This window comes from Cherax quadricarinatus, chromosome 40 (genome assembly GCF_038502225.1).
Source record: "Cherax quadricarinatus isolate ZL_2023a chromosome 40, ASM3850222v1, whole genome shotgun sequence".
NCBI lineage: Eukaryota > Metazoa > Arthropoda > Malacostraca > Decapoda > Parastacidae > Cherax > Cherax quadricarinatus.
The window spans coordinates 33,440,997-33,465,875 of record NC_091331.1 but is presented as its reverse complement, the minus strand read 5'-3'; the positions used below and the strand labels follow the sequence as shown (position 1 = coordinate 33,465,875).

The following is a 24,879-nucleotide window of genomic DNA, read 5'->3' as shown; positions in this document are numbered from 1 at the left end:
GTCATGTGGATATGGTCAGTCGTGTGGATATGGTCAGTCATGTGGATATGGTCAGTCGTGTGGATATGATCAGTCGTGTGGATATGATCAGTCGTGTTGATATGATCGGTCGTGTGGATATGATCGTTACACTGAGACTTTAATAAGTAATTTCGTTGTTTTCCATAAGTGTTACTTCACTCTCTAACTCAATATTTTCTTGGTCGGAGATTCGATCGTTTTCTTTCCTTATTCTTTTCCAAATTGTAAACAGAACAAAAGCTATAAAAATGATTATGAAACTACAAGTAAATATTTCCATAGTAAACGGCCACGAATCTAGTTTGTCTTTACACTCACCAGTATCGTCAATGATCAGAGTACAGATATTCAGTGAAGGTAATACTGTATTGTTAATCTTAAGTATGTTAGTTCCGTACAGAATATGAGTGCTGACTTGGCTCTTTTTTTCATCAGTATTATCATGGGTCAATGGGCATTCATCAAGGAGAGTCATATTTGTCAACTTTAGTGTATCATTCACAGTTCTTTCCTTGTTGTAAACTGAGGCTGAGATACATTGACAGAGAGAAGCTTCGTCATAGGCGATTATCAATGTCTTGCAGGCAAAATCTGTGCTCACACATAATGCCTTAAAGACAACTGAACTCTTAAGAACATCATAGTATTGGGTCGGATCTTGGCAGACCTTAAACTCTGGCACACAGCTGAGCACTGGCAGGGGCAACCCGTCGCTAAAGCTTAGATTAACGGGGTTGCTCCAGTTAGCCATTTTTGCAAGTACAACATCCCAGGGCACGTAAGTTACTGTTGGATGGTACTCTAGATCTGCTGTTGCTACACTTGTTTCTGACGGAAGAAAAAATTAACATTAATCGTAAATTTCTTATAAAACATGGAGCAGAAAAATGTATTTGACGCAATTTCAATCTCAGAGAGTTAATTAGCCAGATCAACGCATTAACATTAAGTAACATTAATTAATTACAGCTGCTTCATTATCTATTATTTATCACCGAACTAAATTTTATCAATGGGAGTTATTGTACTGTGTTAATTCATATGAAAATGTAGTTTTCTGTAGATTATACTTAAATTACTGTAGTATTCATATTGTTTCACGAATATTTACTCCAGGTAATCTCACCATGGCCTCTGTGTCTCACCATGGCCTCTGTGTCTCACCATGGCCTCTGTGTCTCACCATGGCCTCTGTGTCTCACCATGGCCTCTGTGTACCTCTAGTGGCTATGACATATATTAGAAATTCAAGTTCCTTCCTTAATGGCCAATATATGTGATGCCTTCATACATTGTTTTAGTGTCCACTAGATATATCAGAAAGACATACTGCTTCATAATTCCCCATTTGAAGTCTAAATGCATGATATGATTGAAGAATAGAAGCCATTTAATGGGGTGTCATGCCTAATCCTTGTAATGATAATTGCACTGTTGTATAAAGATATATGCAATTTCATATGTTACCCTACAGTTGAAAGAAATATTTGAAATAGGATATATATATATATATATATATATATATATATATATATATATATATATATATATATATATATATATATATATGTCGTGCCGAATATGTAAAACTGGTCAATTAGCAAAAACTCATTTAAAATTAAGTCCTTTCTAAAAATTTTCTCTTATACGTTTAAAGACATATTTTTCTCATTAATGTTCATGTAAAGAATTATAATTTTGCACCAAAAGGAACTTAGAAAACTTACCTAACCTTATTATAACAAGCGCAATTTATTTTAGCCTAACCCAACTAAATATATTTTTGATTTGTTTACAAAAATGTAATACTAAACAAACACAGTGAAATATATTTTTTTCGTTAGGTTCAGAATGATTTTGGCGAAATTATTACATACACAAATTTTCACTTGTCCTATATGGCAAGATGAGCGTTGCTATTTAAGCCAAGATCGCAAGTTCTGCCTATTCGGCACGACATATATATCAACACTGCACTAGCCAAGGACTCGAACCCATGCTGCTTTAGCCTGCCTCATGGTGGGCGAAAACACATGACGCCCTTATCCACTAGACCATACGATCCTTTAGATCAGCGTATCGAGCGGAACTGAATGTTGTCCTTCGGTAGCGAGTACAACATTCAGCTACGCTGGAAGCGCTACTTTTAAGGATCGTATGGTCTAGTGGATAAGGGCGTTATGTGTTTTCGCCCACCATGAGGCAGGCCAAAGCAGCATGGGTTCGAGTCCTTGGCTAGTGCAGTGTTGATATATATGTCGTGCCGAATAGGCAGAACTTGCGATCTTGGCTTAAATAACAACGCTCATCCTGCCATATAGGTCAAGTGAAAATTTGTGTATGTAATAATTTCGCCGAATATATATATATATATATGAATATATATATATATATATGAATATATATATATATATGAATATATATATATATATATGAATATATATATATATATGAATATATATATATATATGAATATATATATATATGAATATATATATATATATGAATATATATATATATATGAATATATATATATATATATATATATATATATATATATATATATATGAATATATATATATATATATATATATAATGTCGTGCCGAATAGGCAGAACTTGCGATCTTGGCTTAAATAGCAACGCTCATCTTGCCATATAGGACAAGTGAAAATTTGTGTATGCAATAATTTCGCCAAAATCATTTTGAACCTAACGAAAAAAATATATTTCACTGTGCTTGTTTAGTATTAAATTACTATAAACAAATCTAAAATATATTTAGTTGGGTTAGGCTAAAATAAATTGTTCTTGTTATAATAAGGTTAGGTAAGTTTTCTAAGATTCTTCTGGTGCAAAATTAAAAATTTTTACATTAACATTAATGAAAAAAATATATCTTTAAAAGTATAAGGGAAAATTTCAGAAAGGTCTTAATTTTAAATGAGTTCTTGCTAATTGACCAGTTTTACATATTCGGCACGATATATATATATATATATATATATATATATATATATATATATATATATATATATATATATATATATATATATATATATATGCAATAAGATCACAGTAAACAGGTGACTTCAGAATATGCAAAACAACCACTATGAAAGAATAGAGAAATTCCAAGCGCTTTCGTGACTACTCACATTATCAAAGAACTATGGTTCCTTGATAACGTGAGTAGTCACGAATGCGCTTGGAATTTCTCTGTTGCTTCATAGTGGTTGTTTTGCGCATATATATATATATATATATATATATATATATATATATATATATATATATATATATATATATAATATAATATAATATAATATACCAGTGATCACTTTATTAGGCACACATCTACACCTGTTCGATAATGCAAATATCTATTCAGTCATAAACGTGGCAGCCCTTCATTGCAATAAAGGATGCAGTCATGCATGTTGTTCAGGCCAAAAATCAGAAGAGGTAATGTGATCTAAATGACTTTGACCCTAGAATGATTGTTGGTGCCAGACGAGTTGGTCTCATTGTCTCAGAAACTGCTGACCTCCAGTGAGTGGCAGTTGTGCGGGTGAAAATGCCTTGTTAATGAGAGAGGTCAGAGGTGAATGGCCCGACTGGTTCAAGCTGACAAGGAGACAGTAACTCAAACAAGTATGCGTTACAACACTAGTATACAGAAGAAAGTCCCTGAAACCACAACATGTCGAACCAAGAGGTGATGATTGGTACAGCAGCAGATCACCTGGGATGCTCTCCTATCACAAAAGATAAGAAACTGGGGTTAAAATCGGCAGTCTAATCAAAGATGGATAGTTAAAGATTGGAAAAAACGTCGCCTAGTCTGAAAAATCTCGATTTCAGACGAAATGCAGATGGTAGGGTCAGAATTTGGGATGAGGTGGAACAGGAGATTATCAGCATGAATATGCAGCTGATAAATCTGCAGCAACTGAGTGATGCTATCATGTCAACATGGACCAGAACCTTAAGGAATGTTTCCAGTAACATGTTAAATCTATGTCATGAAGAATTCAAGTTGTTCTGGGGGGAAAGGGGGGCATTATAAAGTACCAGAAAGATGTACCTGATAAAGTGGCCACTGAATGTGTGTGTGTGTGTGTGTGTGTGTGTGTGTGTGTGTGTGTGTGTGTGTAAATTAGGATAAATATTGAATTTATAGCATAAAGTTATCTCAACATAAAACAGACTGGGAATGGTGCACATCACTCTGTTAATTGCTCGATTCTTCCACAAAGCTTCATGGTTAATTAATTTTTTAACCATTAAAACAGCTGATAATTATTTAGAATGTGATACATCTGCTATTAAAACATTTTCGAGAAAATGTCATCGCGGTCATTTAAATATGAAATAATGAGCGTCAAATAACCCAAATTTAGCTTGGTACCAATCATTACTTAATTCATTATAATACAGATTACATAAATTTGATAGCAAAAATATGCATCTAGACATTTATGTACAATTCTTTTGCATAATTCGATTGGACATTCATTAAAAAAGAATGTTAATAAATGGTTTCAGAGGGGGTTGAAATGATACTGGTGACGGGCTTTTGATCCAAGCAGTTGAATCTTTCCTTCTCATCCGAAGATTAAACCTCATTGAGTAGTTTATATCTCCAACGGTATTAACGGTTTCTCGTGAATATAATAATGACAAATATAAGATGAGGATCCCACCTGGGAGAAGAGACAGCCAGCGTCCATCTTTGTTCTTGGTGATCCAGTGAGGTCCTCGGCAGTGGTCAGGGTTGGTCACCACCAGTATCACCAGCAACACCTCTACCATCGTCAACACTGCATCTGCTGCTCTCATCTTCTCGTCAGTGTCGATGTCTCTTTCGGTGTTGCCGCTAATAATGTTAATGCTGCTGTCGTACCTGCTTTTTTTGCTATTATGGATGCTAATGCTAATGTTATTGCCGTTTCTGTTGCGGTCTCTGCTATCGCTTCTGTTGCTGCTACTGTTGGTGTTGCTGTCTTTTATTGCTACTGATGCTGATGTTTTTGCAGTAGTTTTTGCTGCTGTTTAACTGCTTCTTATTCTGCTCTTGTTGCTGTCTCTACTGATGATGTTTCAGGTGTGTTTCCAGTTGCTGCTGTCGCTCGTACTGCTGGTGTTGGTGGTGTTGCTTCTGCTGTCGCTGGTACTGCTGGTGTTGATGGTGTTGCTTCTGCTGTCGCTGGTACTGCTGGTGTTGATGGTGTTGCTTCTGCTGTCGCTGTTACTGCTGGTGTTGATGGTGTTGCTTCTGCTGTCGCTGTTACTGCTGGTGTTGATGGTGTTGCTTCTGCTGTCGCTGTTACTGCTGGTGTTGATGGTGTTGCTTCTGCTGTCGCTGGTTAGGACAAAATAACAATTAATGTTTTATAATTCTATATTAATCTTTCTCACTACAATTTAAAGGTCAAAATGCACTAATTTTTAACTCAGGAAGAAAACTTCCATTGAAATTAAACGTTTAAACTGTGCCAAAATTATTATTTTATTTCCTAAGCGACAACACATTACATTATGCAGTTACTAAATGAATGAAATCCCAAGTACCTGAGAAAAAAACATATTTCCCAAAATACTGAGCGAAAGAAACAAGTTGCAGGAAAACACACAGGCATTAAGTGTAACCTAACGTATATCAAGGACATAATAAACTGGCCACTTACACAGCAAAATCTAATGTTTAACTTGATAAAGCAATTATACTAATTTTGAACGTATATCCTTGTACTAATGAAGAAACACCTGCATGTAGCGTTTAGAACTTCTAAGAGGCACCTACAAAATACTATGAAGATATTTAAAAAAACAAAAAAAAAACAGATTTTGAATGTGATTTAAGATTATAAAAGTTGGCCTAAGTTTTGTTGATAGCACGAGAGGTTTTTACGCTGCATTTCATTAGCACTTTGCCATCAAAAACAATTCACTCTCTCATTATAATAATGATATACAATATTCTGCAAACTTTTTTTCAGTCTAATATAGAGGCGACTTTGTTACTAGAGATAATGGTGTGAGTGGAGAGGTAATTTAACAGTTCAGTCTCTTAGTCTCGACAGATGTTCAGGGGTTCTTGATCTATCTCAAAAAGAGGCTGGAGTTATTTAATGCAACTACAAGAGGGATACAGCAGATGGAGAAGGTGTTGCAGGTGGGCGGGACATGTTAATGGAAGTAGGTAATGCGCACAAACTGGACCAGTGGTTGGTAAGAGTTATAGAAGATATCCTTGTACCAACATTCCATGGTGTACCAACATATCATGGTGTACCAACATATCATGATGTACTAACATACCATGGTGTACCAACATACTATGGTGTTGCAACATACCATGGTGATGCGTCCTGAGACACGTATCATTACATTAATGATGTAGAATACTAACACGTTGATGAATAACAGACAAGTGCAACACGTGGATAATTTTTCTAGTGTCGAGACGTGTATATAGACACAGATGACCACCTCTTAAATATATACCAAGTCTAGATAATACTGAATCTTGAAAATAAATTTATAAAAGTCATTGAATAATATAATATAGTAGTGGTGACTATAATTAGTGAGAGGGGACGCACAAGTGTCTTTTTCTCCCTTTAATTTATAATTATTTTTTTTACAATTACGAATTATGTAAGAATTTATTTAATAATTAATTCATGTATTCAGTTGGTTAACTAAGAATTACTAACAAGCTTCAGCTACTGAAGGATGATGAACAGATATTTCAGGGCAAAAAAAAAAATCTTTCTAAAATTCTGGACTCGGAAAATCTTCATTGTTTAATTGTTATTAAGTAACATATATATTAGCTGTAGCTATCTCTCAGACTTAAATTCTGAGATATTAATTTTTTTTCTGAGACAGAAATTCTGAGAGATTAAATTGGTTTCTCAAATGCCTTTTTTTAAAACATGTTCTATTTCCAAGTCCACGATGGAGTTAATGGTATCTGAGACGGACAGAAAGAAAGACAGGTGGACAAAAAGACACTGAGTAAGACACATAGATAAGCACACACAAAGATGAAGTAAAAACACTACGGAGCGAGCTAGATATCTCAAAGACAATAGGATAAAACACTATATCTTTATGGGTTCTGAGAGAGAAAACGAAAGAATTGTGAGGCCGTCTAGCCGCGATCTTCAACAAGTCAACTTAAACAGGTCTCATGCTGGACTTCTGGGAAACAACTAATGTAATCCTTGAATTTCAAAAAAAAAAAAAAAATAAGAGCGTTACACTTTAGACCAGCGTCACTGACATGTATAATATCTAAGGCTATCGAGAAGATTGTTAAGAGAAGACTGGTGGAGTACCTGGAAAGGGGCAGGTGCATAAAAAATAACAAGCACGGTTTTATGGATAGTAAATCCAGTCTCACAGACCTGCTAGAGTTCAATAACACTATAACCATAGTTATGAGACAGGGAGAAACAAGGAGAGAGAGACAGAGACAGAGACAGAGAGAGATAGAAACAGAGGAGGGATGGATAGGGAGAGAGAAAAAGAAAGGAGAAAGGGAGGGATAGACGCATTGCATATTTGTGGACTTAAAGAATAAAAACAGGAGCATTACCAAGAAAAACTGCAAAGTGGTCTGAGCAAGCTGCAAGACTTGTCTGTAAAGTTATAAAAACCGGGAAAGCGGCAAAGACGACTGAAAACAGATATAGGCTCGGAGGAAAAGGTGAGCATAGTTCCGACCCTTTCGCCTGAGGTTCACATCATCCAGCAAATGAGAGACTGGGAAGTTCAAAAAAAGTTTTCAGGAACCTCAAAAAAGGAGTCATTTACTGTTTGGTCCATCAAAAATTATGCAGCGCCAGAGTAGAGCGCAATTCTGAAAAAATATGTAAAGCTGCTGCAAATTTTTCAAAGACTCAGGAAAACAAGTAGTTAAGCCGAGGAGCCAGAAAAAAATATTTATGGATAAGGAGAGAGGCCCAATGGCAATGTGAAAAATACAGTTGTCCAAGTTGTTTTCTGTTCTGTACCAAGATACCATTGTGTTGCAGTGTCTGACAGAGTGAATATTAAAATATTAAGGGTATCTTGGTACAAAACAGAAAACAACTTGGACAACTTCTACTAGTGAGAATGGCTGGATTTGAGAGGGACCTGACCTCCCAACGACTACATTCTTACCTCTACTAGTGGCCTACATCTCACCTCCTGGCGGTATATAAGGCTCCATCCTGTCACTTCAACTCCATATTGTTTCAGACTATGGAACAATGCTTTTCTCCAAACTGAGGGACTGACCACCTCAAAACTTCAAGGGCGATGGACTGATTACATCGTCTTCACGTCTCTTTTGCCTCTATCAACTTTTCTGTACTCGACTGAAGAAGCCTACTGTGTAGGCGATACGTTTCGAAATGAAGATACCTAACTGTTGCATATGTGTCTTACCTAACAACCTGTAGGTATTTTATACCATTTTAATATTCACTCTGTTACATAAAATTAAAAGCCAAATCTGATCCAAACTTGCCACACAGCCACATCAGGTAAAAAGCACTAGTCAAGGACTAGGTAATCCGGCTGAGGAAGGAAGGAGAACTCACAAAAGCAACTACGAAGTGTGTGAAGAGCTAAGCACAAGATTTAGAGAGGTACTCACAGTGGAGACAAAAAAGGCTTCTTGTAAACCGAGGAGGTAGGGTACACCAGCAAGTGCTGGACACAGTACACACAACCGAGGAAGAGGTGAAGAAACTGCTAGATGATCTAGATAACTCGAAAGTGGCAGACCCAGTTAACATCTCTACATGGATCCTGAGAGAGGGACCAGACGCATTATATGCGCCGCTAACAATAATCTTCAACAAATCTACTGAAACAAGGCAACTGCCTGGCGAGACAGACAGACAACATTAAACTACAAACCAGTGTCATTGACATGTATAGCATGTAAAATCATAAAAAAGATTATCAGAAGAATGGTAGAGCACCTAGAAAGGAATGGGCTCATAGATGACAACCAAAACGGCTTCAGGGATTGAAAAATCCTGCGTCACAAACCTACTGGAGTTCTACGATAAGGTAACTGAAGAATGACAAGAGAGGGATGGGTAGACTGCATCTTCTTGGATTGTAAAAAGCTTTTCGAGACAGTTCTACACAAATGACTGGTTGAAAAACTAGAGGAGCAGGCAGGAATAGCAGGGAAAGCACTGCAATAGATCGGGGAATACCTGATAGGAAGGAAACGACGAGTGGTAGTACATGACGAGGTGTCATAGTGGGGACATGTGTCAGGTGGTATTCCACTAGGGTCAGTCCTAGGTTTGGTGCTGTTTCTTGTACACGTGATTGACATGTTGGAAGGAATAGATTCAGAGGTGTCCCTGTTTGCAGACAATGAGAAACTTATGAGGAGAATACAAGCGGACGAGTTTCAGGTAAGACTACAAGGAAATCTGGACAGACTACAAGCCTGGTGCGACAAATGGCTTCTGGAGTAACCCCAGCAAGTGCAAAGTCATGAAGCTTGAGGAAGAACAAAGAAGACTGCTGACTGAGTACAGCCTAGGAGGTCAAAGGTTGCAAACCTCAGTCAAGGAAAATGATTTTGGGATGACCATCATTCCGAGCATATCTTCTGAGGCGCATATCAATCAAATATCCGCTGCAGCATATGGGTACCTGGCAAACCTAGGAATAGCGTTTTGACATCTAAGTAAGGAGACATTCACGACACCATACACCTTGTACGTCAGGCCCATATTGGACTATGCAACACTAGTATGGAAGCCATACCTTGTGAAACACATTAGGAAATTGGAGAAAATTCGAAAGTTTACAACAAGACTAGTCCCGGACCTAGGGGATATGTCCTTCTAGGAGAGGCTAAGGGAACTCAGCCTGTCGTCATTGGAGGACAGGAGGAATACGGGGGACATGATAATGATGTATAAAACACTGAGAGTAAATAAGGAAACTCAATGTTATAGGAATACAATAAGAAGTCTGAGTAGATCTATAACCCACTATGATAACATGAACGTAGATAAGGACGTTTATGGAGGAACATGCAATGTGAACAGACTGACTGATGTTGTAGTGACCGGGCTTAAGCTTAGTTAGAAGTACTTCTGGGTGTTCGGGAGACACATAGAAACCTGCCATCCCATGTACATGCAAATTATGTCCACTTATTGAAGAATATAGAGATAAATAGTATAATAACCTATGTGACTTGTCACGATATCTTATAAATGAAAAAAAGATACCAGATACACTAAGCAAATTTCCTAAAATTGGTAGTAACAAATAAATGAACAGTAGATATAAATCCAAATGTACTCATGTTAACCCTTTTGGGGCCTAGTTCCTAGGCCTTTTGTGTATCTATATGCTGTTTCGCTACCGTCCACAGGATGGATATGTGGTGCGCAATAAACTAGCCACTTCGAAGGCAAAACATAAAATCTGTCATTCAAGACAGAATAAAAAATTCTCAGTGTATCATGGCGGGAGAAATACACGTATAACAATCACTTAGGAGGGAAAGTAATGATTACGCTTCTGTCTGACCTTCACCATTAACAAGTCACCTGAGAGGAGAAGGGAAGGCCAGTATATATACTACAGGGGTCGTGGTGAGGAATGACTGATAATAGTAGTGAATATAGAGGTAGTTAACGTATTGTTGGAGGGGGAAAGGATAATGACTGTTTTAAGGTCTGGCTGAGTATATTATGAAACAACGTTCATTATGAATTTTTTTCATTGTAGCGGCGTTCATTGTGAATGCTTTCATTTCAGTAGCGTTCACAGTGAATGGTTTCACTGTAACAACGTTTAGTGAATGGTTTCACTGTAGCAGCGTTCACCGTGAATGCTTTCATTGCGCAGCGTTCACTGTGAATTCCTTGATTGCAGCAGCGTTCATTGCATCGTCTAAAATTGCAGCAGCTTTCGTTGTAGCAGCTATCTTCCCAATTTCCTAAGAAATTATATTTTGTGTGATTACTGAAGCATGCATTATCTGATCAGTTTCTTATTTTTAATACTGATGTCCTTTTCTCAAAGAATTGTTTTTGCATTTAGCATGAATAACTTTGAAAAATCCAAATAATAGGTTTCATACGACAATTTGTGAATACTTAATACGACCAACTTGAGGCGTTAAATGTCAGTAATTTGAGAATGGTATCACTATTATTATTACTACTACTACTACTATCACCATCACGGCCTCCTCAGCTCTACTGTTAATAGTCTATACACTATTCATTGTCAAATTATTGTTCTAAGATAATGTTTAATCTATTATCAGGACTCCACTGATGACTGCTAGTCCCAGCACACTATCAAGGTGAATCTCAGGTATCAGGACTCCACTGATGACTGCTAGTCCCAGCACACTATCAAGGTGAATCCCAGGTATCAGGACTCCACTGATGACTGCTAGTCCCAGCACACTATCAAGGTGAATCCCAGGTATCAGGACTCCACTGATGACTGCTAGTCCCAGCACACTATCAAGGTAAATCCCAGGTAAATCCCAGAATGATTACCAAGCACCTACATCAAGGACTGTATATTTTTCTCTGAAAGGTTCAATGGGCAGTATATTCTATTGATATATAACTCTGCAAAAAAATTATGTAGCCCCTCTTTCTTTGAAGTTTCATTCTTTATAATCAAATAATTTACTGTCTCTGCGCTTTAAATAGATTTTCCTGTTTTCCTGCAACTTCTGTCTGCGTGAAATTTTGTTTTAATGTTTGAAAAGGAGAGAGAGAGAGAGAGAAAGTGAGAGAGAGAGAGAGAGAGAGAGAGAGAGAGAGAGAGAGAGAGAGAGAGAGAGAGACAGACAGACAGACAGACAGACAGACAGACAGACAGGCAGAGACAGAAACAGAAACAGAGTGAAGAAAGAATGCAAGAGAATGGTGTAGGAGTGGAGAGAGAAACTCACAAATCATTGTTTGAGAAGTAGGATGCAGACATACCAGGGAGAGCGAGGTGGGCGAAGGTCCTGCTGGGCCACACTAACTCTGATTTTCTCTTAACATTGCTGCTCACTGAATTACCTTGGTGGTGCAATGGAAAGCGAAATCTTAACTAGTTTTAGAATTGGCTTACCATACGTTCCAACTTTAAGTTTGACCAGAATACTGTTATTCGAAACTCTGTTGGGCGCGCGCGCGTGTGTGTGTTAGGCGTGTGTGAGCGTGTGTGTGTGTGTGTGTGTGTGTGTATGTTTGTGTGTGTGTGTGCGCGTGTGTGTGTGTGTGTGTGTGTGCGTGTGTGTGTGTGTGTGTGTGGGTGTGTGTGTGTGTGTGTGTGTGTGTGTGTGTGTGTGTGTGTGTGTGTGTTTGTGTGTTAGGTGCGTGTGTGTTTTTGTGTGTGTGTGTTAGGTGTGTGTGTGTGTGTGTGTGTGTGTGTGTGTGTGTGTGTGTGTGTGTGTGTGTGTGTGTGTGTGTGTGTGTGTGCGTGCGTGTGCGTTAGGTGTGTACTCACCTATTTGTACACACCTATTTGTGGTTGCAGGGGTCGAGTCCTAGCTCCTGGCCCCGCCTCTTCACCGACTGCTACTGGGTGTGTACTCACCTAATTGTGGTTGCAGGGGTCGATACTCAACTCCTGGCCCCGCCTCTTCACTGATCGCAACTAGATCGACTCTATCTCTGCTTCACGTGCTTTGCCATACCTTGTCTTAAAACTATGTATGGTTCCTGCCTCCACTACATCACTTGCTAGGCTATTCCACTTCCTGACGACTCTGTGACTGAAGAAATACTTCCTAACATCCCTGTGATTCATCTGAGTCTTCAGCTTCTAATTGTGACCCCTTGTTTCTGTGTTCCCAATCTGGAACATCCTGTCTCTGTCCACCTTGTCTATTCCACGCATCATTTTATAAGTTGTTATCATGTTTCCCCTGACACTCCTGTCCTCCAGTGTGGTCAGTCCGATTTCCCTCAACCTTTCGTCGTAGGACATTCCCATGAGCTCCGGAACTAAACTTGTTGCAAACCTTTGTACTTTCTCTAATTTCTTGAAACCCACACCAGGTGTGGGTTCCAAACTGGTGCTGCATACTCCAGTATGGGCCTGACGTACACAGTGTACAGTGTCCTGAACGATTCCTTACTAAGGCATAGGAACGCAATTCTCAGGTTTGTCAGGCGCCCATATGCTGCAGCAGTTATCTGGTTGGTATGTGCTTCCGGAGACGTGCTCGGTGTTATGGTCACCCCAAGATCTTTCTCCTTGAGTGAGGTTTGCAGCCTTTGTCCACCTAGCCTATACTCTGTCTGCAGTCTTCTTTACCCTTCCCCAATCTTCATGACTTTGCATTTGACAGGTTTGAAATCGAGAAGCCAGTTGCTGGACCACGTGTCCATCCTATCCAGGTCTCTATTTAGTCCTTCCTCATCCTCGTCCGATTTAATCCTTCTCATTAGCTTCACATCATCTGCGAACAGGGACACCTCAGAGTCTATCCCTTCCACCATTTCATTTACATATATCAAAAATAGCATTGATCCTAGGACTAACCCCTGTGATACCCCGCTCGTCACAGGAGCCCACTGTGATACCTCATCACGTACCATGGCCCGCTGTTGCCTCCATGTCAGGTATTCTTTGATCCATTGCAGTGCCCTTCCTGTTATACGTGCCTGATCCTCCAGCTTCTGCACTAATCTCTTGTGAGGAACTATGTCGAAGGCCTTCCTGCAGTCCAGGAAAATGCAGTCAACCCACCCCTTTCTGTCGTGTCTTCTGTTACTTTGTCATAAAACTTCCGAAGGTTTGTGACACAGAACTTTCCTTCCATGAATCCGTGCTGGTTATTGTTTATAATTTTGTTCCGGTCCAGGTGCTCCATCACTCTCCTCCTGAAAATCCTCTCCACGATTTTGCATACTATACATGTCAGTGACACTTCTGTAGTTTAGTGACTCGTTTCTGTCTCCTTAAAATTGAGGACTACATTTGCTGTCTTCCATACCTCAGGTAGTTGCCCAGTTTCAAGGGATGTGTTGAAGATTGTGGTTAGTGGCACACACAGCGTCTCGGCTCCTTCTCTAAGGACCCACGGGGAGATGTTGTCCGGTACCACCGACTTTGAGGTATCAAGGTCACTTAGCAGCTTCTGCACCTCCTGCTCAGTTCTGTGTATGTCATCCAACACTTGCTGGTATATTCCTTGTTGGTGTTCCCCTCTGTGCTTTCGTCCTAGAACCCTTCCTATCTCTACTGTAAATGCTTCTTTGAATCTCGTGTTGAGCTTCTCACATACCTCTTGATCGTTTCTTGTGAGTTCCCCACCTTCTTTTCTGAACCTGATCACCTGGTCTTTGACTCTTGTCTTCCTCCTAATGTGGCTATACAGCAGTTTCGGGTCAGACTTAACTTTCGATGCTATGTTATTTTCATACTGTTGCTGGGCCTCGCTCCTTGCCTGTGCATACTCGTTCCTGGCTCTTCGACTAATCTCCTTATTTTCCAGTGTTTTTCGTCTTCTTTACTTTTTCCCATGCTGTATTGCACTTGGTTTTTGCCTCCTTACACCGTCGGATGAACCAGGGGCTCGTTCTGGTCTTCCCATTATTTCTGTTGCCCTTGGGAACAAACCGTTTCTCTGCCTCCTTACATTTTGTTCTTACGTATTCCATCATTTGATTTACCGTCTTTCCTGCCAGTTTTCTGTCTCACTGAACCTCTTGCAGAAAGTTCCTCAAACCTATGTAGTGTGTGTGTTTGTGTGTGTGTGTGTGTGTGTGTGTGTGTGTGTGTGTGTGTGTGTGTGTGTGTGTGTGTGTGTGTGTGTGTGTGCGTGAATGTGTTTTTGTGTGTGTGTGTGTGTACACTCACCTAATTGTACCCACCTAATTGTGGCTGCAGGGGTCGATACTCAGCTCCTGGCCCCTCCTCTTCACTGTTAGCTACTAGGTTCTCTCTCTCCCTGCTCCATGAGCTTTATCATTCCTCGTCTTAAAGCTATGTATGGTTCCTGCCTCCACTACATCACTTGCTAGGCTATTCCACTTCCTGACGACTCTGTGACTGAAGAAATACTTTCTAACATCCCTGTGATTCATCTGAGTCTTCAGCTTCTAATTGTGACCCCTTGTTTCTGTGTTCCCAATCTGGAACATCCTGTCTCTGTCCACCTTGTCTATTCCACGCATCATTTTATAAGTTGTTATCATGTTTCCCCTGACACTCCTGTCCTCCAGTGTGGTCAGTCCGATTTCCCTCAACCTTTCGTCGTAGGACATTCCCATGAGCTCCGGAACTAAACTTGTTGCAAACCTTTGTACTTTCTCTAATTTCTTGGAACCCACACCAGGTGTGAGTTCCAAACTGGTGCTGCATACTCCAGTATGGGCCTGACGTACACAGTGTACAGTGTCCTGAACGATTCCTTACTAAGGCATAGGAACGCAATTCTCAGGTTTGTCAGGCGCCCATATGCTGCAGCAGTTATCTGGTTGGTATGTGCTTCCGGAGACGTGCTCGGTGTTATGGTCACCCCAAGATCTTTCTCCTTGAGTAAGGTTTGAAGCCTTTGTCCACCTAGCCTATACTCTGTCTGCAGTCTTCTTTACCCTTCCCCAATCTTCATGACTTTGCATTTGACAGGTTTGAAATCGAGAAGCCAGATGCTGGACCACGTGTCCAGCCTATCCAGGTCTCTATTTTGTCCTTCCTCATCCTCGTCCGATTTAATCCTTCTCATTAGCTTCACATCATCTGCGAACAGGGACACCTCAGAGTCTATCCCTTCCACCATTTCATTTACATATATCAAAAATAGCATTGATCCTAGGACTAACCCCTGTGATACCCCGCTCGTCACAGGAGCCCACTGTGATACCTCATCACGTACCATGGCCCGCTGTTGCCTCCATGTCAGGTATTCTTTGATCCATTGCAGTGCCCTTCCTGTTATACGTGCCTGATCCTCCAGCTTCTGCACTAATCTCTTGTGAGGAACTGTGTCGAAGGCCTTCCTGCAGTCCAGGAAAATGCAGTCAACCTACCCCTTTCTGTCTTATCTTCTGTTACTTTATCATAAATCTTCCGAAGGTTTGTGACACAGAATTTTCCTTCCATGAATCTGTGCTGGTTATTGTTTATAATTTTGTTCCGGTCCAGGTGCTCCATCACTCTCCTCCTGATAATCATCTCCATGACTTTGCATACTATACACGTCAGTGACACTGGTCTGTAGTTTAGTGTCTCGTTTCTGTCTTCTTAAAAATGGGGACTACATTTGCTGTCTTCCATACCTCAGGTAGTTGCCCAGTTTCAAGGGATGTGTTGAAGATTGTGGTTAGTGGCACACACAGCGTCTCGGCTCCTTCTCTAAGGACCCACGGGGAGATGTTGTCCGGTACCACCGACTTTGAGGTATCAAGGTCACTTAGCAGCTTCTGCACCTCCTGCTCAGTTCTGTGTATGTCATCCAACACTTGCTGGTATATTCCTTGTTGGTGTTCCCCTCTGTGCTATCGTCCTAGAACCCTTCCTATCTCTACTGTAAATGCTTCTTTGAATCTCGTGTTGAGCTTCTCACATACCTCTTGATCGTTTCTTGTGAGTTCCCCACCTTCTTTTCTGAGCCTGATCACCTGGTCTTTGACTGTTGTCTTCCTCCTAATGTGGCTATACAGCAGTTTCGGGTCAGACTTAACTTTCGATGCTATGTTGTTTTCGTACTGTCGTTGGGCTTCCCTCCTAATCTGTGCATCCTCATTTTCCTGGGATCTTTGCCTTCTGTACTTTTTCCATTCTCTAGTGCACTTAGTTTTTGCCTCCCTACACCTTCGGGTAAACCAGGGGTTCGTTCTGGTCTTCAAGTTATCTCTGTTGCCCTTCGGAACAAACCTTTCCTCTGCCTCCTCACATTTTTTTTGTTACGTATTCCATCATTTCGTTTACTGACTTTCCTATCAATTCTCTGTCCCACTGAACCTCCTGCAGAAAGTTCCTCATACCCGTGTAGTCCCCCCTTTTATAGTTGGTTTTTCCCATTCAACTTCTATTACCCTCTCCATATGTAGCTCTACTATGTATTCAAAGCACAGAACCATGTGATCACTAGCTCCCAGGGGGTCTCTCATATGTGATGTCCTCAATGTCTGAATTGCTCAGGGTGAACACGAGGTCCAGTCTTGCTGGTTCATCCTCCCCTCTGTGTGTGTGTGTGTGTGTGTGTGTGTGTGTGTGTGTGTGTGTGTGTGTGTGTGTGTGTGTGTGTGTGTGGGTGGGTGTGTGTGTGTGTGTGTGTGTGTGTACTCGATTATTTGTATTCAACTATCTATCTGTGGTTGCTCCTGGCCCCCGCCTCTTCGTTGGTCGTTACTAGGTCCACTCTGTCCCTGTTTCATGAACCTTGTCATATCTCTTCTTAAACAACTTGTCAGAAGTGGGATATGTGAGTGTGTGTGTGTGTGTGTGTGTGTGTGTGTGTGTGTGTGTGTGTGTGTGTGTGTGTTTGTGTGTTTGTGTGTGTGTGTGTGTGTGTGTGTGTGTGTGTGTGTGTGTGTGTGTGTGTGTGTGTTTTGGTTGCTCTTTGTACTCACCTTTACGTGGTCCAGTCTCACCAGTTTATTTAGTATTTAGACAACCGGTGTCGATCACTTTATTCATCAAGGTCATTTCAAGGCGTGAACACTGTGATTCATCTGTTTGTTTTACTTCTAACTTTCCCATCGCGTACCAGCTTGCCTCCTCTCGATGAGTAATGAGAAAGAGAGAGAGAGAGAGAGAGGAGACAATGTATGCCGGGTTTTGTTTACTCTTCTTACTCTCCAATGTACACAGACATGCGTGCAATTCTGAATCGTCATGAATGTGTGTGTGTGTGTGTGTGTGAGTTGGTGGGGTAAGTGGATGGGAGGGTGGGGTGGGTAAGTGGATTGGTGGGTGAGGTGGGTAAGTCGGTGGGTGGATGAGTTGCTGGATTGATAGGCGGATAGATGGGTGGACGGATTGATTGATGGGTGGATGGGTTGCTGGATTGATATGTGGATAGATGGATGGATGGGTGGATAAATGGATTGATGGGTGGATGATTTGATGGATTGATGGATGAATGGATGGGTGGACGGATGGGTGGATGAATGAGTGGAATTTAGATGTATGTGTTGGAGAGTGGTTTAGCATTCACTGATCATAGACATATACATATACGCACATACATACATACTCACAAATACATAAACACACGCAAACATACAAACACAGATGAAACTGTAAAGTGAAGGAACCAATAACAAAAGACAATTAATTCAGGAAAGACTGGAAATGACAGGAGGATAAGAAATGGTCACTGATTATCCATGGTCTCTGGAAGGCTTAAGGGACGACAACTAACGAGATATTAACAGTGGCTGAAAAGGAGATTCGTAACATCAATAAACAGACAGGTGGTAAATTTTAAGAGAAATGGTAGGAGGCCATATCTTGAGACGGAAATCACTCTTGAAGAGGAACAGATAAATCTCACCGTTGAAAATAGGAAAAGGGCGAAGATGACGGGAACAAAGGCTGAAAACTTTTATGAAAGAGGAACACATCCGGATGAACATTGGCCCCCAAGCATTTCGCCTGACGCACACATCAGCCGAAAAGCTGCTACAGTAAACACGAGACTAACAACCTTCAGTGAAGTTTTCAGGAACCTGAGCTAGGAGGCATTCACGACCCTTTACGTGGCATATACCAGACCAATCTAGTAATATGCAAAGCCATATAGAGCTAGAATCTGATAAAACATGTAAAACAGCTGGGAAAAGTGCAAAGATTTGCAATGAGACTATTTCTAGTCGGGTATGCCGTAAGAGGAGAGGCTGAAGGAGCTAAAACACACGACACTAGATGACAGAAGGACCGCAAGTGACGTGTTTACGAAGTACAAAATACTGAGGGGCATTGATGGGGAGGACAGGGAGAGTGTTTGAGAAACAGCTGAGTTAGAGGGATGTTAGGAAATACATTTTAGCCTTACAGAAGTCAGGAAGTTAAACATCTTAGACAGCGAAGTGGTAGAAGGAGAATCCATTCATAGCTTTAATTTGTATGACAGGGCTCACACAGCCCGGAGAAAGTAAACCCTACAACCATAATTTGGTGAGTATACTAACACACACACACACACACACACACACACACACACACACACACACACACACACACACACACACACACACACACACACACACACACACACACACACAACTAACTAGCTAAGAACATGAATATAATAAAACATCATACTCATGACCTCTTGTAAACAAACGACATATATAGAACATTACAATAAATGAAAATATTTAGTCGCTGGATTAAATGTTTTTATTTATTTAGTCACTGCATATATACACTATTAATCACAGAGTGTGATCCCATCACCACACTTACTACATCAAGACACTGTTGATCACAGACTGAGTAGTGATGAAGAAGAACCTATACAATTTGTCGCAGATATTACTGATCCTGCCACAGCGAGAATAGATGATGTCAGTGTTGTACCAGCAACACTTCGGGGAAGACGGCGTTTCAACGCATGCACCAACTACTAAAGGTGTGGTAGCGTCTACACGAGCTACAACTGTTTAAAGAACAATGGCCATGGTTATACTGGGACATGTGGCGTTGTGTGGGGTTGGTGATGCTCCCACCCGACTCTCCATTGGATCAAGAAAGCACGAGGGGCGGAGCATTCATTACCTGTTCTTGCATGGCAGACTTCATTAGAGCTAGAACCAAGAAATTACGCCTCTAATTAGTGCAAAGAGCAATACTAACTTTAAATAAACAGCAACATCATCAAGGTAATTTTTCTGGAAAGTTTGTTGAAGTTTTCAATTGATTGTTGACTAAATGGCTTTCTTATCATCTATTGAAACACTTGCTTTATTCTTGCGATTCTTAACAGAAGTTGATTCCAGCTTATTAAGGGATGGCAAAGTTTGTCTTCTCTTAAGTTAGCTAAATGATAACTATAGACAAATAAAGAATTTAGACTTTACTTCACCAAAGACCACATACATGCATAGCCATCTAGCATCAAGACCACAAACTTCTCTTATCAGAATCCCAGACCAAACACTTATATCATGTAGTTCCCGGCCCACACACTTCTCTCACTTAAGTCCCGGACCACACACTTCTCTCACCTAAGTCCCGGACCACACACTTTCGTCACCTAAGTCCGGGCCCACACACTTCTCTCACCTAAGTCCCGGACCACACACTTTCGTCACCTAAGTCCCGGACCACACACTTGTGTCACGTAAGTCCCAGACCACACACTTGTGTCACGTAAGTCCCAGACCACACACTTGTGTCACGTAAGTCCCAGACCACACACTTGTGTCACGTAAGTCCCAGACCACACACTTGTGTCACGTAAGTCCCAGACCACACACTTGTGTCACGTAAGTCCCAGACCACACAGTTCAGTCATCGTAGTACTAGACCACATACCTCTATCATCAGTGAATCAGACCACATACTTCTATTATAAGTGAACCAGGCCACATACCTCTATCATCAGTGAATCAGACCACATACTTTTATTATAAGTGAACCAGGCCACATACCTCTATCATCAGTGAATCAGACCACATACTTCTATTATAAGTGAACCAGGCCACATACCTCTATCATCAGTGAATCAGACCACATACTTCTATCATCAGTGAACCATAGCACATATTTCTATTATCAGTGAACCAGACCACATACTTCTATCATCAGTGAACCAGACCACAAACTCCTATTATCAGTGAACCAGACCACATACTTCTATCATCATGTACCAGACCACAAACTTCTATTATCAGTGAACCAGACCACATACTTCTCTCATCAGGGAACCAGACCACATTCCTCATTTAGGAACAATACTCTTCTCCAGACTGAGGGACTGACCACCTCAAAACTTCAAGGGTGATGGACTGATCACATCGTCTTCAAGTCTCTTCTGCTTCTATCAACTTTTCTGTACTCGACTGAAGAAGCCTACTGTGTAGGCGAAACGTTTCGAAATAAAGATACCTAACTGTTGCATGTGTGTCTTACCTAACATCCTGTCGGTATTTTATACCATTTTAATGTTCATGATTATGACAATAATTTATTGATGCTGTTATTTTTTTAGTTGATGCTGTTAATTTTTTATTGATGCTGTTGTTTTTTTAATTGATGCTGTTAATTATTCATTGATGCATTTATTTTTTACTGGTGCTGTTATTACTATTATGGGCAATTGCTAAACCCAGGGGGATTATAAAGTAACTGGAAATGGAGATAATCAGAATTAATGCAAGAAAAATCTCTGATTCTTTGGTTTAGGGGCACAACACTGGTATTAGGTACCGATTCTTTTCTGGAAGGATCATCCTAATTGAAGATATACCGTGTAAGGGACACTCAATCTGGGTATCAGTATCCCACACTTTGGTACCTTAGTCCGTGTACAAATATCTCACACAAATTTACTTAAAGAATTTTGTCCTCATATTTAAAGTATGACCAAACACTGAAACATTATTTAAATTTTAAAACTGAATCCCTACACCATATTTCAATGGGATCTTTTTTAGCATCAAATAGGAACTTTAAAATGTTATCTTCTGACAGTTCAATCCTTCTCATCTGTAGCACTTTAGGAGCCTCGGAGACATCAACCAGGTGAGGGTGAAATGTTCATTGAAATGTGAGATAATGATTCACAAAGTTAGTGAATCTTTCATTGTATTCTTCAGATGAGTCTATAACAACAGCATAATCTTCAAATGATTCACATGAATCCTACTGCCCATGAATGGTCTTCGCTACCTGGGGAAAGTGTTCGTCCAGAATTTCCATTTGAACAAGAAGAGTTTTGAAAAATTATAGATTTTTTTGAGAAGCTTGATTTTTTTGCCACATATTATTTATAGACTTAGACCATGCAAATAAATATTCAAATCATTTTACTTTGACATGATATTACACAGTAATGCAGAATTTCTATAGAAATCTTATTTTAATAATTAACAGTAGTGACTCTGTTCTTCATAAAATTTAATGATTTGTTCTCGCAAAGATAAAATTTTGACCATCACCTGTCTGTCCCTGTGACAGCTAGCGCACCTGTCTGTCCCTGTGACAGCTAGCGCACCTGTCTGTCCCTGTGACAGCCAGCGCACTAAATTACCACTCACTAAATTACCCAAATTCAGTCCAACTTGGCGACATTTATCTTAAAAGTTGTTGAAGATATGTATTCCAGGTGTCGGGCCAGTAAGGTGTCCAAAGCCAGTAATTCTTTGTAGCAAAGAAATTCCTAAGTTATGGCACGAATACAGTATAATACCTGCGCTGAGTAGCATCAGTTGATTCATCCAGAGCGATCGAATTATATGTTTTCATTTTGGATTACTGCGTGAAGTTTTTCTGTTACGTTGAGGGCTGATTCATGCTGCCGATCAGTTAAGGTTCTTCTTGAAAGAGGCAGTTGTTTGTCTCTCGAAACATTATCAGGGTCTCAGGATCCTACAACTTCAACAATGCATTATTTGACCATTTTGACGTCGCTAAATGGCTTACCTTTTTTCGAAGTATATGAACTACTTTGTAGGTTACTTCAGTGATATCATCTTTCGGTTCTAACACTGCTTGGAAAAATTACCATTGCTTTTGCTTTCCATCTTTCAATTTTTGCAATGAAATCTTTCGTGTCTCTCCATCTAATCTAAAATATTTGTGGCCCTTATGAGTAAAATAATACTGATGCATATTGAATTATTTCAATATTGATATTGTAGTGTCACAAAGTAAGCAAATCATATTATCTTGACCAGAAACACGATAATATTGCAATTCCCAGTCATCATTAAAAAGTTTATTTTCTTTCAGCATTCTTTTAGTCACTTTTGACATAATGGGTTAAGGACACACACAAAATGAAAAAAAAAAAAACTCACGCTGTATAATTATTCAGAATTTGCATTTCAAACGGAGGGTCACATGCACTTCTGTTAACAGACGATAACAGACTGGCCACACATCCTCACCCTCCATCACTAACTTGCATCGGGCTGGGTGGAGGTGGTCAGACAGGAAACCTACTGTCTAAAGTCGTGTTAAGTCATTTCGAACTAAATCATGAGCGTAGCAGGTGCAAAAACAGCCTAAAAACAATGTTGTAATTGGGGCACTTAGGTGAAGGTTATGTACATGTCCTCAGAATTAAGATTCCATGATGTTGCAGTGTCTGACAAGTTGTGTACGAATGGTATATAATACCGACAAGATGTACATAACCTTCACGACTACGACAACTACTACTACAACTAACCCATCTCTTTGGGAAGGACCTACTTCCACTGGGGAATCCCGCCTACCAGTGAATATGCCCTCGTCTGCTACACCTGACGTTACTATATAAGCGCCAGGCTCCTTTCTTCTGCTTCAGAATCTCCACGACTATGGTGCTCTTCGCACCTACTCCTAGGTTGAGGGACTAATTACCTCATCTTCTGTACATAGTTCTACTGTCTTCAAGTTATGTCCTAGAATTTGTATTGATAAAGCCACTGGATGGCGAAACGTCTACAATAAAGATACCCAGATGTTGCACATGTATCTTAATCTCATCTTGTCGGTATTATATACCATTCGTACACAACTTGTCAGACACTGCAACATCATGGAATCTTAATTCTGAGGACATGTACATAACCTTCACGACTACGACAACTACTACTACAACTAACCCATCTCTTTGGGAAGGACCTACTTCCACTGGGGAATCCCGCCTACCAGTGAATATGCTACACCTGACGTTACTATATAAGCGCCAGGCTCCTTTCTTCTGCTTCAGAATCTCCACGACTATGGTGCTCTTCGCACCATAGTCACGAGTTAGTTTAAAAATGTAGATTCTTTTCAGGGTGGCTTGCTATAGATTTCTTTTTTTTCGCAGTGGAGAGGAACTAAGCGATAAATCACGTCCCTGGCAAGTGATTTCAGTGCTGGAATATGAGTCTCGCGAACTCGACTTCAACATAGAGTTCGACTTCGCTGGACATGTAGGAGCTGGATGAGCCATAACGTGGGAAGAAGGCTTGGAGGAAGTGACTCGCGTTTCTCATTTTTGGTGCGTACAAAAGTATCAGAAACTGGAGCAGGTTGATTTAGAAGCAGTAGCATCAGGTGAAGCAAGACTAACAGACTTAAGAATGGATTTGGAAGACAGACAGTGTAGGGGTCGGGAGCTGAGTTAGTGTGGAATTACTGTACATGTCAGGACGATTTCATACAGCTAAGGCATAAGATTCATGGGGGCTAGGGTTCTTGTGTGACTCTTAGACGATCTTTCGTGCCTCACCATACGAAATGTTCAGGGCATGTCAACCGGTGAGCGTGATGAACGTCGCATAAATTGTAACTAACGCGGTGCACGCCACACACAGCCTATGTTAAGACAATCTACAGACTATACATGTGGATATTGCCATTATGTGTGTCCGACTGAAGACATAAACTGCTAGGCCATTTGTGGTCACAGTGGGACCCATGCTAACCTCTCTGTGGTGTATAAATATACCTTATAGGATGAATCTTATTGTAGCCAGCTGACCGAGTGACTTCAGTATTGGCCTAGAGTTTTACGATTCACTTGCTATGGGTTCATTTCCTGCTCGTACCGTGGTTTATAAACTGCTATATTCGTTTGTTGGCGTGAAATATCGCAAGCTAGAGAAAGAGAGACTGGTTATCTCTGTTCGTTCACGAGACAGGATCCACAGCCTGAAGTTTAGATATCGTGGCATCGACTTGGCAGCCATTTTCTATTTCC

At 40.4% G+C, this 24,879-nt stretch overlaps 1 protein-coding gene across 1 annotated transcript; it reads right to left on the bottom strand.

Moving 5' to 3' along the window:
• Positions 1–19,796, bottom strand: LOC128687136 (uncharacterized). The gene is made up of 3 exons (XM_070092573.1): positions 19,446–19,796; positions 4,727–5,385; positions 1–849 (listed from the first exon to the last, which is right to left on the bottom strand). Exons 2-3 carry the CDS (start codon positions 4,860–4,862, stop codon positions 140–142), a joined length of 846 nt encoding a protein of 281 aa, XP_069948674.1. The 5' UTR covers positions 4,863–5,385; positions 19,446–19,796; the 3' UTR covers positions 1–139.
• Positions 19,797–24,879: the final 5,083 nt, after the last annotated feature.

What these genes read in the sequence shown, in the direction of transcription:
- LOC128687136 (XM_070092573.1), bottom strand. Translation starts at nt 4,862, where the DNA reads ATGAGAGCAGCAGATGCAGTGTTGACGATGGTAGAGGTGTTGCTGGTG. An exon ending in CTGGCTGTCTCTTCTCCCAG is followed by an intron (nt 850 to 4,726) that starts GTGGGATCCTCA and finishes TTCTTCCGTCAG; the next exon opens with AAACAAGTGTAGCAACAGCA.